This window comes from Scyliorhinus torazame, chromosome 2 (assembly GCF_047496885.1).
Source record: "Scyliorhinus torazame isolate Kashiwa2021f chromosome 2, sScyTor2.1, whole genome shotgun sequence".
NCBI lineage: Eukaryota > Metazoa > Chordata > Chondrichthyes > Carcharhiniformes > Scyliorhinidae > Scyliorhinus > Scyliorhinus torazame.
Genome location: NC_092708.1, coordinates 159,819,568 through 159,834,435, shown reverse-complemented (window position 1 = coordinate 159,834,435; position 14,868 = coordinate 159,819,568). Strand labels below are relative to the sequence as shown.

Here is a 14,868-nt window from a genome sequence, read left to right as displayed (position 1 = left end):
ATCTCCCCTCAATTTAGAGGTATGTCCCCTCGTGCTAGACATCACCATCCGAGGAAAAAGGCTCTCACCGTCCACTTTATCTAATCCTCTGAACATCTTGTATGCCTCAATTGAGTCACCTCTTAACCTTCTTCTCTCAAACAAAAACACCTCAAGTCCCTCAGCCTTTCCTCATAGGATCTTCCCTCCATACCAGGCAACATTCTGGTAAATCTCCTCTGCACCCTTTCCAATGCTTCCACATCCTTCCTATAATGAGGCGACCAGAATTGCACGCAATACTCCAAATGCTGCCGCACCAGAGTTTTGTACAGCTGCAACATGATCTCATGACGCCAAAACTCAATCCCTCTACCAATAAAAGCTAACGGGCAGCACGGTAGCATTGTGGATAGCACAATTGCTTCACAGCTTCAGGGTCCCAGGTTCGATTCCGGCTTGGGTCACTGTCTGTGTGGAGTCTGCACATCCTCCCCGTGTGTGCGTGGGTTTCCTCCGGGTGCTCCGGTTTCCTCCCACAGTCCAAAGATGTACAGGTTAGGTGGATTGGCCATGGAAAATTGCCCTTAGTGTCCAAAATTGCCCTTAGTGTTGGGTGGGGTTACTGGGGATAGGGTGGAGCTGTTGACCTTGTGTAGGGTGCTCTTTCCAAGAGCCGATGCAGATTCGATGGGCCGAATGGCCTCCTTCTGCACTGTAAATTCTATGTAAACACACCGTACGCCTTCTTAACAACCCTCTCAACCTGGGTGGCAACTTTCAGGGATGTATGTACATGAACACCGAGATCTCTGCTCATCCACACTACCAAGAATCTTACCATGAGCCCAGTACTCTGTCTTCCTGTTATTCCTTCCAAAATGAATCACCTCACACTTTTCTGCATTAAACTCCATTTGCCACCTCTCAGCCCAGCGCCACAGCTTATCTATGTCCCTCTGTAACTTGTAACATCCTTCCGCACTGTCCACAACTCCACCAACTTTGGTGTCATCTGCAAATTTACTCACCCATCCTTCCAAGCCGCCGTCCAGGTCATTTATAAAAATGACAAACGGCAGTGGCCCCAAAACAGATCCTTGTGGTACACCACTAGTAACTGGACTCCAGTCTGAACATTTCCCATCAACCACCACTCTTTGTCTTCTTCCAGCAAGCCAATTTCTGATCCAAACTGCTAAATCACCCTGAATCCCATGCCTCCATATTTTCTGCAGTAGCCTATCATGGGGAACCTTATCAAACGCTTTACTGAAATCCATATACACCACATCAACTGCTTTACCCTCATCCACCTGTTTGGTCACCTTCACAAAACCATGTTGACTATCTCTAATCAAATTATTCCTTTCCAGATGATTATACATCCTATCTCTTATAAACCCTTCCAAGATTTGCCCACAACAAAAGTAAGGCTCACTGGTCTATAGTTACCTGGATTGTCTCTACTCCCCTTCTTGAACAAGGGGACAACATTTGCTATCCTCCAGTCTTCTGGCACTATTCCTGTAGACAAAGATGACTTAAATATCAAAGCCAAAGGCTCAGCAATCTCCTCCCTAGCTTCCCAGAGAATCCTAGGATAAATCCCATCCGGCCCAGGGGACTTATCTATTTTCACACTTTCTAGAATTGCTAACATCTCCTCCTTATGAACCTCAAGCCCTTCTAGTGTCGTAGCCTGAATCTCAGTATTCTCCTTGACAACATTGTCTTTTTCCTGTGTGAATACTGACGAAAAATATTCATTTAGCACCTCTCCTATCTCCTCGGACTCCAAGCAAAACTTCCCACTACTGTCCTTGACTGGCCCTACTCTTACCCTAGTCATTCTTTTATTCCTGACATAGCTATAGAAAGCTTTAGGGTTATCCTTGATCCTACCTGCCAAAGACTTCTCATGTCCCCTCCTTGCTCTTCTTAGCTCTCTCTTTAGGTCCTGTAGCCACATGTTCAACTCTTCTTTCTCCTTATTCCTCGTCTCGCTATCACGTGGCACGGGTAACAACCCAGAGATAATAACTCTGTTTGTCCTAGATCTAAGTTTCCACCCTAGCTCCCTGAACTTCTGCCTTACAGCCCCATCCCTTTTCCTACCTATGTCGTTGGTACCTATGTGGACCACGACTTGGGGCTGATTCCCCTCCCCCTTAAGGATCCCGAAAACACAATCCGAGACATCACGCACCCTGGCACCTGGGAGGCAACACACCAACCGTGAGTCTCTCTCGTTCCCACAGAATCTCCTATCTATCCCACTAACTATGGAATCTCCAATGACTAATGCTCTACTCCTCTCCCCCCTTCCTTTCTGAGCAACAGGGACAGATTCTGTGCCAGAGACCTGTACCCCATGGCTTAACCCTGGTAAGTCGTCCCCCGCAACAGTATCCAAAGCGGTATACTTGTTACTAAGGGGAACGGCCACAGGGGATCCCTGTACTGACTGCTTCCTCCCAGCCCCTCTCACCGTCACCCACCTATCTTTATTCTTCGGTGTGCTTCTATCTATGACCAATTCTGCCTCCCGAATGATCTGAAGTTCATCCAACTCCAGCTCCAGTTCCTTAACGCGGTTTCTGAGGAGCTGGAGATGGGTGCACTTCCCACAGATGAGATCAGCAGGGACACTGCTCCCTCACCTCAAACATTCTGACCTCAAACATTCTGCAGGATAACATTTCTGACATATCTATAGAAAGATTTAGGGTTATCCTTGATCCTACCTGCCAAAGACTTCTCATGTCCCCTCCTGGCTCTTCTTAGCTCTCTCTTTAGGTCCTTCCTAGCTAACTTGTAACTCTCGAGCGCCCTAACTGAACCTTCATGTCTCATCTTTACATAAGCCTCCTTCTTCCTCTTGCCAAGTGTTTTGACTGCTTTAGTAAACCACGGATCCCTCGCTCGACCACTTCCTCCCTGCCTGACAGGTACATACTTATCAAGGACACGTAGTAGCTGTTCCTTGAACAAGCTCCACATTTCCATTGTGCCCATCCCCTGCAGTTTTCCCCTCCATCCGATGCATCCTATGTCTTGCCTCATCGCATCATAATTGCCTTTCCCCCTAATAGCCTATACCTATCCCTTTCCATCACTAAAGTAAACGTAATCGAATTGTGGTCACGATCACCAAAGTGCTCACCTACCTCCAAATCTAACACCTGTCCTGGTTCATTACCCAGTACCAAATCCAATATGGCCTCGCCATAACACCCTTTTAGCCAGCAGATAGAATTTCAACTGAATTCTGCTTGAAAGAAATGTTCCCTGCTGTCAGCGTATTCTCAACTAAAACCCTGCGTGAAAACTGAACCAGATGAAACTTGTTTAGCTCGCAGGCACCTTGGTTGCATCAGTTACTGGAAGCAAGAAATGTACTCTTACAAGAAATTATATTCCAGCGAAACCTAGTTCTTAACGGGGCCATCACCCCAACATTGAATATAAGCTTTCCCCCAAAAGCACACTGCCGCCACAGTAGGATATTGTAATTTGACGCTTAGCTACATAAAGACTATAAGTTATTTTATTACTGTTGGTTATGAGGCAAATGTGATTAATAGCAATATTGCTATTACTGGTGCAAATTCAGTAAATTACTTTTAGTTACTGGTGAAATCGAAGTATCCCCCATCTCTGATTTACTTTTTCACCTACTCACAGGTGACCTTCCCCTTCTCGGAACTAGCTTCCAGCACAATAGCAACTGACACAAAACCACAAACAAAGATACTCAACTGCAGGAAACCCAATCCTTGAAAGATAAATGCAGTAATAGTTGCAAATGTCACATGGTCATATATCATGTGGGCAGAAAATTGTGGTCAAATTTCCAGCAATACCTCCAACCAGAGTTGCAATCTTAGCTATGAAAGATGTGAAAATCGGAGCAAAATTAACATTTCTGGCTACAGTAGAAGAATATGTGACTGGTTCAAACTGGATACTGTAAATTAGAAGCATAGACATGAAGAAAGTGCACAGTATCTTTGAGGCTGAAGAAACTGGAGCATTAGCCTCTGTTCATGAAAGTATAGTTGAAGAAAAATGAGAAGCAATATCAATGTGGGCCTGACTTTAAGAGGCTTATCAGTAGTATTAAGTGAGCATCAAGATGACTTTGCCCATTATTTGATTCTGAATGGTTGCACCACATGATACTGAGTTTGATGAAGGGAAGCAATGTAGATAAATTCTGAAGGACCTTGAATTGTTAGCAAACAATTAAAAAAATGTGAGAACATTTTAGAAAGGTTGGCACTGTCACTATTTTCATACATGGATGCTATGAATATGTCAAATTGTGATACCACAAAATGTACATTTCTCAAATTAAAAGTATAGTAAGTATGTCTAGACGTTTATATGAGCATTCACACTCAATCCCTAATTTGAAGTTACATGAACAGAGGAAAATGAGCACTGACAGACAAGTAATGGAAATAAAAAAGTAGAAGCATAAGTAGACCATATGGCCTTTCAAGTCTACACTGCCGTTCAATATGATTATAGCTGATTTCTGGCATCAACTCTGCTTTCGAGCCCACTTCCCACATCCCTCAATTGCTTGCGAGACAACAAATCTGGCTGTCTCAGCTTTGAATATATTCGACAATGGAGCAATCACAACCCTCTGGATTAGAGAACATCAAAGATTCGCAACACTTGAGTGAAGAAATATGTCCTCTTCACAGTCAAACATAATTGGCCTCAAACTGAGACTTCCCTCATGTTCTATATACACAAGAAAGGGGAAATGACCACTCCATCTCTCTCCGGTCAAGCCCCTTCAGAATCTTATATGTTTTAATTAGATCACCTTTTACTCTTCTAATCTTCAGAAAATATAGACCCAATTTACTCAACCCCTCATCAAAGTATAATCCTCGTCCCAGGAACAAATCTAGTGAATCTTGGCTCCACTTCCTCTAATACAAATATATCCTTCCTTAAATATGGCAGCACGGTAGCATAGTGGTTAACACAATTGCTTCACAGCTCCAGGGTCCCAGGTTCGATTCCCGGCTTGGGTCGCTGTCTGTGCGGAGTCTGCACGTTCTCCCCATGTGTGCGTGGGTTTCCTCCGCGTGCTCCGGTTTCCTCCCACAGTCCAAAGATGTGCAGGTTAGGTGGATTGGCCATGCTGAATTGCCCTCAGTGTCCAAAATTGCCCTTAGTGTTGGGTGGGGTTGCTGGGTTATGGGGATAGGGTGGGGGTGTGGGCTTGGGTAGGGTGCTCTTTCCAAGAGCCGGTGCAGACTCGATGGGCCGAATGGCCTCCTTGTGCACTGTAAATTCTATAATTCTATAAAATAATAATAATTGTTGATAGCTGCACATACCTAGGCTCCACAATCACCAGCAATCTGTCACTTAATGCTGAAATCATTCAGACTTTGGAAAAGCTGTAGCTGTTATATCCAAGCTGAGTAAGAGCAACAGAGACCTTGCTGAGAACATGAAATGGTGTGCCTAACAAGCCTGTTCCCTCAGCGAGTAGCAAGACCTAGACAACATATGTTAGAAGAAAATGCTGAACACTTGCACTCTGTCTCCAAAGGATGCTTGGAATATCTCAGCGAGGCAAGGTCACCAATTCAGATCCTGGAGCATGCTAATTCAATCAGCATTCATTCATTGCTAAGCCAATGATGTCTGTGCTGGCATGGCCACGTTCATTACATAGATGATTCCCGAAAACCCAAAGATTTTCTATCCAGTGCCCAGGCCACTAGGTCACAACCCTTTGGGTTTCCATATCTTTGCTACAGGATACCTGCAAATGAGGTCTGAAGATGGCAGACATGAACACTGACAACTGGGAGACAGTCACCAATGGCTGTGACCTCTGGAGGTTTAATATATGGAAGAGACGAGCAGAAACATACAGTACTCCAAATGTGATCTCACCAAAGACCTGTATAATCGTAGCAAGGTGCCTTTATTCTTGTACTCCAATTCCCTTGCAATAAAGGCCAATGTGTCATTTGACTTCCTAGTTGCTTGCTATACCTTCATTCTAACTCTTTGCACAAGTACACCCAAGACCCTTTGTACATCAACATCTACAAATTTCACACATTTTTTAAAAATTCTGCTTTTCCAATTTTACTACCAAAGTGAATTCACATTTTCTTACATTATATACCCTTTGCTATATCAAGCTTGTCCCGCATCCAACCCAAACCACCTGTAACTCTAATCTTTCTCCAGTCTTGTGTCTATTGCCCATTATTCCTCTCTGAGCTGAACTTGTCTTTGAGGTACCACCCCCCACACACACACACAATATTTCCTCCCTCAATCCTCTTCCAAACTGCTGATGACCCAACTTCCAATTCTTGCACCCCCTTAGCTGATATTGTTAACAGTTCCTTCTCCTCAGGTACTCCCTCCATTGCCTTCAAATCTGCCATCTTTCTCCCTCAAAAAAACCCACTCTTGACCCCCTAGGCCTTTGCAAACTACCACCCCATCTCCAAACCTCCTTTACTGTCCAAAATCCATGAATGTTTTCCTTGCTTCCTAAATCCATGCGCTTCTTTCTTGCAACTTCCACATTTGAATCCATACATTCAGATTTCCACCCCTTCTCTGTACTGAAACAACTCTTGTGAAAGTCAAAAATGAATTCTTATGTGACTTTGGTAAAATATTCCTCATTTTCCTTCATGACTTCTCAGCAGCTTTTGACAATGTTGACCACACCATCCTCTTCCACTGCTCCTCCTCCATTGTTCAACTTTAATCTGATTCCATTCTTTTCTGCTGACTTGCAGCTCCCACAACATTATCACTAGTGTCTCCAAGGATCTGCCATTAGTCCCTTCCTGTTCCTCAGCTGTAATTGTCTCTTGGCAACATCATCAGAATAGATAATATCAGGTTTCACATGTATGCTGACAACAGCCACCTTTACCTCATCCGTCCCCTCTGAAACCTTCCACGGGCTCTGATTTGTCACATAGTTTCTTTGACATCCAATTCTGGATGAGCAGAAATTTCCTCAAACTATATTAATATTTGGAAGATTATTGTCTGCCTCAAACTCTGTTCCCTAGCTACTGATTTCATCCCTCTCCCTTGCAACACTCTCAGTTGGAGCAGATTATTTGCAACCTTGATGTGTTATTTGACCCAAAGATGAATTCTAACCACACATACACACCATCACCAAGAGTATCTAGTTCCACCGCTGTACCATTGCTCAACTCTGCTGCTGAAACCCTGACCCATGCCTTTGTTGCCTCTAGTGTTAATTATTAAAATATACGGAGACAGGGTGGGGTTAGAGAGAGAGAAGCGGGTTAGAGAGAGGGGCGGGATTAGAGAGAGGGGCAGGTTAGAAAAAGAGAGCGTCCGGGTGCGGCGATGACCAGCTGAGTCGCACGTTTCGGCAGCTCCCTGTGAAACGGACTTTTGGGCTCTTGATAGGAGCCCCAACGGCAATTTTAACGGCTGAAAACACCGTGCGGTAAACCAGAAGGGTGTTCCCCCTGGACACGGATGGAAAAAGGAGAGGAAAGTGGCCGGATTGCAGCGGATCCTTTGGAACAACGGCAAGGAAGGCAAGCAGAAACCAAGATGGCGTCGGAAGGTGGCAGTTTCATATGGGGCCCTGAACAACAAGAGTTTTTGAAACGCTGCGTGGAGGAGATAAAAAAGGAAATGAAGAAAGAGTTGTTGGCCCCGATATTACAGGCGATTGAAGGGCTGAAAGAGGAACAAAAGACCCAGGAGCAGGAGCTTCGGGTCGTGAAGGCGAAAGCAGCAGAGAATGAAAACGACATACAGGGCCTGGTGGTGAAGTCGGAGATACAGGAGGCACACCAGAAACGATCTGTGGAGAGGTTGGAGGCACTGGAAAATAACGCAAGGAGGAACAACTTGAGGATTCTTGGCCTTCCTGAAGGTGTGGAGGGGGCGGACGTCGGGGCATATGTGAGCACGATGCTGCACTCGTTAATGGGAGTGGAGGCCCCGACGGGTCCGTTGGAGGTGGAGGGAGCATACCGAGTTATGGTGCGAGGACCGAGAGCAGGAGAAGCTCCCAGAGCCATAGTGGTGAGATTTCTCCGTTTTAAGGATAGAGAAATGGTCCTTAGATGGGCGAAGAAAACTCGGTGTAGTAAATGGGAGAACGCGGTGATCCGCGTCTATCAAGATTGGAGTGCGGAGGTGGCGAGAAGGAGGGCGAGCTTTAATCGGGCCAAAGCGGTACTTCACAAAAAAAAGATAAAGTTTGGAATGCTGCAACCGGCAAGACTGTGGGTCACATATCAAGGGAGGCACCACTACTTTGAGACGGCGGATGAAGCGTGGACTTTTATTGTAGAAGAAAAATTGGAATGATTGGACTACGAAAATGAACGTTTGGACAAAGTGGTGGGACGAGTGGGGGGGGGGCGAAGAGGGATTGTATGATTAATCCTGCGGTATGGTAACTTTTCTTTCTCCCACAGGTGGTGATGGGGGGAGGTGGGGAGGGAGAGGAGATGGGGCGTTGGCCATGGGAGGCGGGGCCGAGGGAGAGGCGCGGGCTTGGTTCCCGCGCTATGATAATTATGGCGGGAATAGAGAAGCAGGAAGGAGGGGGCGCCGCACGGGGCGAGCCGTGATCACGGGGGAAGCCGAGGTCAGCCAGAGTTTGCTGACTTCTGGGAGCAACATGGGGGGAGTAATTACGCTAGCGGGGGGTCTAGCGGGGGGGGGGGGGAGGGGGGAATTACTGGGTTGCTGCTGCTGGGGAAAGGGGGGAGTGGATGCGGGAAAGGATGGGCGGGGGGGCACCGTCTGGGAGAAATACAGCCGCGTGGGAACTGGGCGAGAAGCTGGAAGAAGATGATGGCTAACCGGCAAGGGGGGGGGGGGGTGGGAAGCCCCCCAACTCGGCTGATCACGTGGAACGTGAGGGGGCTTAACGGGCCGATAAAGAGGGCACGAGTACTCGCACACCTTAAGAAACTTAAAGCAGATGTGGTCATGTTACAGGAAACGCACCTGAAACTGATAGATCAGGTTAGGTTGTGCAAAGGATGGGTAGGGCAGGTGTTCCATTCGGGGCTGGATGCGAAAAACAGGGGGGTGGCTATATTAGTGGGGAAGCGGGTAATGTTCGAGGCAAAGACTATAGTGGCGGATAACGGGGGCAGATACGTGATGGTGAGTGGCAAATTACAGGGAGAGATGGTGGTGTTGGTAAACGTGTATGCCCCGAATTGGGACGATGCCAATTTTATGAGGCGAATGCTAGGACGCATCCCAGACCTAGAGACCGGAAAGCTGATAATGGGGGGAGACTTTAACACGGTGTTGGAACCAAGGCTGGATAGGTCGAAGTCCAGGACTGGTAGGAGGCCGGCAGCAGCCAAGGTGCTGAAGGATTTTATGGAGCAGATGGGAGGGGTGGACCCGTGGAGATTTAGTAGACCTAGGAGTAAGGAGTTCTCGTTTTTCTCCTATGTCCATAAAGTCTATTCACGCATAGACTTTTTTGTGTTGGGTAGGGCATTGATCCCGAGGGTGAGGGGAACGGAATATACGGCTATAGCCATTTCGGATCATGCCCCACACTGGGTAGACTTGGAGATAGGGGAGGAAACAAGAGGACGTCCACCCTGGAGAATGGATATGGGACTAATGGCGGATGAGGGGGTGTGCTTAAGGGTGAGGGGATGCATTGAAAAGTACTTGGAACTCAATGACAATGGGGAGGTTCAGGTGGGAGTGGTCTGGGAGGCGTTGAAGGCGGTGGTTAGGGGGGAGCTGATATCAATAAGGACACATAAAGGGAAGCAGGAGAGTAAGGAACGGGAGCGGTTGTTGCAAGAACGTTTGAGGGTGGACAGACAGTATGCGGAAGCACCGGTGGAGGGACTGTATAGGGAAAGGCAAAGGCTGCATGTGGAATTTGACTTGCTGACCACAGGCACTGCAGAGGCACAATGGAGGAAGGCGCAGGGTGTACAGTATGAATATGGAGAGAAGGCGAGCAGATTGCTGGCACACCAATTGAGGAAAAGGGGAGCAGCGAGGGAAATAGGGGGGGTGAGAGACGAAGATGGAGAGACGGAGCGGAGAGAGTGAATGAAGTGTTTAAGACATTTTATAAAAAATTGTATGAAGCTCAACCCCCGGATGGGAGGGAGAGAATGATGGAGTTTTTGGATCGGCTGGAAATTCCCAAGGTGGAAGAGCAGGAAAGGATGGGATTGGGAGCACAGATCACGGTAGAAGAAGTGGTGAAAGGAATTAGGAACATGCAGACGGGAAAGGCCCCGGGACCGGACGGATTCCCAGTTGAATTTTACAGAAAATATTTGGACTTGCTCGCCCCGCTACTGACGAGGACCTTCAACGAGGCAAAGGAAAGGGGACAACTGCCCCCGACTATGTCAGAAGCAACGATATCGCTTCTTTTAAAGAAGGAAAAGGATCCGCTACAATGCGGGTCCTACAGACCAATCTCCCTCCTCAATGTAGATGCCAAGGTCTTGGCCAAGGTAATGGCAATGAGAATAGAGGAATGTGTCTCGGGGGTGGTTCATGAGGACCAAACTGGGTTTGTGAAGGGGAGACAGCTGAACACGAACATACGGAGGTTGTTAGGGGTAATGATGATGGCCCCACCAGAGGGTGAAACGGAGATAGTAGTGGCGATGGATGCCGAGAAAGCATTTGATAGAGTGGAGTGGGATTATCTGTGGGAGGTGTTGAGGAGATTTGGGTTCGGAGAGGGGTATGTTAGATGGGTGCAGCTGTTGTATAGGGCCCCAGTGGCGAGTGTGGTCACGAATGGACGGGGATCGGCATATTTTCGGCTCCATAGAGGGACAAGGCAGGGATGTCCTCTGTCCCCATTACTGTTTGCACTGGCGATTGAGCCCCTGGCGATAGCGCTGAGAGGTTCCAAGGGATGGAGGGGAATACTTAGGGGAGGAGAAGAACACCGGGTATCTTTATATGCGGATGATCTGCTACTATATGTGGCGGATCCAGCGGAGGGGATGCCAGAAATAATGCGGATACTTGGGGAGTTTGGGGATTTTTCAGGGTATAAATTGAACATGGGAAAGAGTGAGCTGTTTGTGGTGCATCCAGGGGAGCAGAGTAGAGAAATAGAAGACCTACCGTTGAGGAAGGTAACAAGAGACTTTCGTTACCTGGGGATCCAGATAGCTAAGAATTGGGGCACATTGCACAGGCTAAATTTGACGCGGTTGGTGGAACAGATGGAGGAAGATTTCAAGAGATGGGATATGGTAGCATTGTCAATGGCAGGGAGGGTGCAGGCGGTTAAGATGGTGGTCCTCCCGAGATTCCTTTTTGTGTTTCAGTGTCTCCCGGTGGTGATCACGAAGGCTTTTTTCAAAAGGATAGAAAAGAGTATCATGGGTTTTGTTTGGGCCGGGAAGACTCCGAGAGTGAGGAAGGGATTCTTACAGCGTAGTAGGGATAGGGGGGGGCTGGCACTACCGAGCCTAAGTGAGTATTATTGGGCCGCTAATATTTCAATGGTGAGTAAGTGGATGGGAGAGGAGGAAGGAGCGGCGTGGAAGAGATTAGAGAGGGCGTCCTGTAGGGGGACCAGCCTGCAGGCTAAGGTGACAGCCCCATTGCCGTTCTCACCAAGGAACTATACCACGAGTCCGGTGGTGGTAGGGACTCCACCAAGAAGGCAGATTTGGGGACAGTGGAGACGACATAGGGGAAAGACCGGAGCACTGGGGGGGTCCCCGATAAGAAACAACCATAGGTTTGCCCCGGGGGGAATGGATGGGGGATATGGAATGTGGCAAAGAGCAGGTATAACGCAATTGAAAGATCTATTTGTGGATGGGAAGTTTGCGAGTCTGGGAGCGCTGACCGAGAAATATGGGTTGCCCCAAGGGAATGCATTCAGGTACATGCAATTGAGGGCTTTTGCGAGGCAGCAGGTGAGGGAATTCCCGCAGCTCCCGACACAAGAGGTGCAGGACAGAGTCATCTCAAAGAAATGGGTGGGGGACGGTAAGGTGTCGGATATATATAGGGAAATGAGAGACGAAGGGGAGACTATGATGGACGAACTAAAAGGGAAATGGGAAGAAGAGCTAGGGGAGGAGATTGAGGAGGGGATGTGGGCAGATGCCCTAAACAGGGTAAACTCGTCGTCCTCGTGCGCCAGGCTAAGCCTGATTCAGTTTAAGGTATTACACAGGGCACATATGACTGGAACACGGCTCAGTAAATTTTTTGGGGTGGAGGATAGGTGTGCGAGGTGCTCGAGAAGCCCAGCGAATCATACCCATATGTTTTGGTCATGCCCGGCACTACAGGGGTTTTGGATGGGGGTGACAAAGGTGCTTTCGAAAGTAGTAGGAGTCCGGGTCGAACCAAGCTGGGGGTTGGCTATATTTGGGGTTGCACAAGAGCCGGGAGTGCAGGAGGCGAAAGAGGCCGATGTGTTGGCCTTTGCGTCCCTAGTAGCCCGGCGCAGAATATTGCTAATGTGGAAAGAAGCCAAGCCCCCGGGGGTGGAGACCTGGATAAATGATATGGCGGGGTTCATAAAGTTAGAGCGGATTAAGTTCGTCCTAAGGGGGTCGGCTCAAGGGTTTACTAGGCGGTGGCAACCGTTCGTCGAATATCTTGCGGAAAGATAGATAGGGGAGAACAAAGAAGGCAGCAGCAGCGGCCCAGGACTTGCGGGGGGGGGAGGGATGGGGGGGATGGGGGGGGTGGGGTGGCCTGAGACAAGGCAGTTGCCAATTAGGGCTAGTTTTTATTTTTTGTTATTTAATATTTATTTATTTGTTGTTGTTTTTGTTTAAATTTAAAAAAGGTCATTATTATCTGTATTGTTACAATGTTGTGTAAAGGATGCACAATGTACTGTGTTGGTTGACCAAAAATTTTCAATAAAATATTATTTAAAAAAAAAAAATTATTAAAATATACTCCCACCTCCCATCTTTAACCCTACAGAAACTAATCCCATTCAAACCTAGCTACCGGTCTCTAACTCACACCAAATCCCAGGCACCCATCATCCGTGTGTTTGCTGATTTATATTGATAATGCATCGATATATAGTGCTCATTCTTGTTTTGAAATCCCACCATTGCAAAACCCCTCCCCATTTGTAACCTGCTCCAGCCCTATAATGTTATCTATTCAAAGCACACCCTCTAATCAGTCCTATTCAAAAAAAAAAGGGCAGCACGGTAGCATTGTGGATAGCACAAATGCTTCACAGCTCCAGGGTCCCAAGTTCGATTCTGGCTTGGGTCACTGTCTGTGCGGAGTCTGCACATCCTCCCCGTGTGTGCGTGGGTTTCCTCCGGGTGCTCCGGTTTCCTCCCACAGTCCAAAGATGTTTGGGTTAGGTGGATTGGCCATGCTAAATTGCCCATAGTGTCCAAAATTGCCCTTTGTGTTGGGTGGGGTTACTGGGTTATGGGGATAGGGTGGAGGTGTGGACCTTGGGTAGGGTGCTCTTTCCAAGAGCCGGTGCAGACTCGATGGGCTGAATGGCCTCCTTCTGCACTGTAAATTCTATGAACCCACCGAGGTCTGCACTGTTTTAATTCCATCCTCTCTTACATCTGTGATTTTAATTGTTCTACTATTGGCAGCTTTGTGTTTAACTGCCGAAGCCCCAAGCTCTGAAATTCCCTCCCTAAACCTTTCCGTCTCTCGGTACCTCCCTTTCCTTTAGATGCTCCTTAAAACCTACTCTTTGACCATGCTTTTGGTCATCATTCATAAATTCACCTTATATGTCTCAGTCAAATTTTCTTTGATAACACCCCTGTAAAGTGCCTTGGAATGTTTTACTATGTTAAAGCTGCTGTATAAATGCATGTTGTTGTTATCTCTGTAACCTCCTGGGACTTCATCCAGCAGAGGGCAGTAGAGCGGAGCTGCTGATTGGCTGTTGCAAGGGAAATTTGCATACCTCCGTTGTGGTCACCCTAACTTGAAGGTGTACCTGAGCTAGAGACCCTAGCTGTTCAAGTGAAGACAAGCATCCAGCAGAGGGCAGTAGAGTGGAGCTGCTGATTGACTGTTGCAAGGGAAATTTGCATACCTCCATTGTGGTCACCCTAACTTGAAGGTGGTTTGTGGAGGAGCTGTTGTCAAGTGACACTTAAACCCGAAACACTTCTTCAGTGTTTCCCTTCCTACCCCCTCCTCTAACCAAAAAAAACCGACCGCTGTAAAGATCAAGAGGAAGGCTCGAGGTCAGGTAGAAGTAGAAAGATGTTGAACCGTGACGCCACAGAAAAGGTAAGGGATTGGCTGGTGACTGGTAAGTAGTTTTTCTTTCATTTTCCCTCAGGCGTTATCTTGCAGGGCGCAGAGGCTGCTGAGTGAGTGCTTGCTGAGAAGGGGAGTGAATAACAGGTAAGCTCTTTTGTTCTTTTTCGTTTTTTATCTAGAGGGGATGGCAGGGAAGGTAGTGCAATGTTCCTCCTGCAGAATGTTTGAGGTGAGGGACGCTGACAGTGTCCCTGATGATTTCATCTGTGGGAAGTGCACCCATCTCCAGCTCCTCAGAAACCGCGTTAGGGAACTGGAGCTGGATAAACTTCGGATCATTCGGGAGGCAGAGGTGGTCATAGATAGAAGCTCCAGGGATGTTGTTACTCCGAAGAATAAAGATAGATGGGTGACGGTGGGAGGGGCTGGGAGGAAGCAATCAGTACAGGGATCCCCTGTGGTCGTTCCCCTTAGTAACAAGTATACCGCTTTGGATACTGTTGGAGGGGGGGGACTTACCAGGGGCAAGCCATGGGGTGCAGGTCTCTGGCACAGAGTCTGTCCCTGTTGCTCAGAAGGGAAGGGGGGAGAGGAGTAGAGCATTAGTCATTGGAGACTCCA

General features: G+C 47.6%; 1 protein-coding gene across 1 annotated transcript in view; it reads left to right on the top strand.

The window, feature by feature from the left end:
- LOC140392940 (serine/threonine-protein phosphatase 6 regulatory ankyrin repeat subunit C-like) overlaps positions 1 to 5,994 on the top strand; it is a 361,058-nt gene extending 355,064 nt beyond the window's left edge. The window contains exon 31 of the mRNA XM_072478798.1: positions 5,775 to 5,994. Within this exon, the coding sequence (XP_072334899.1) occupies positions 5,775 to 5,818 (44 nt within the window). The 3' untranslated portion in view covers positions 5,819 to 5,994. The remainder of the gene's footprint in view (positions 1 to 5,774) is intronic.
- Positions 5,995 to 14,868: the final 8,874 nt, after the last annotated feature.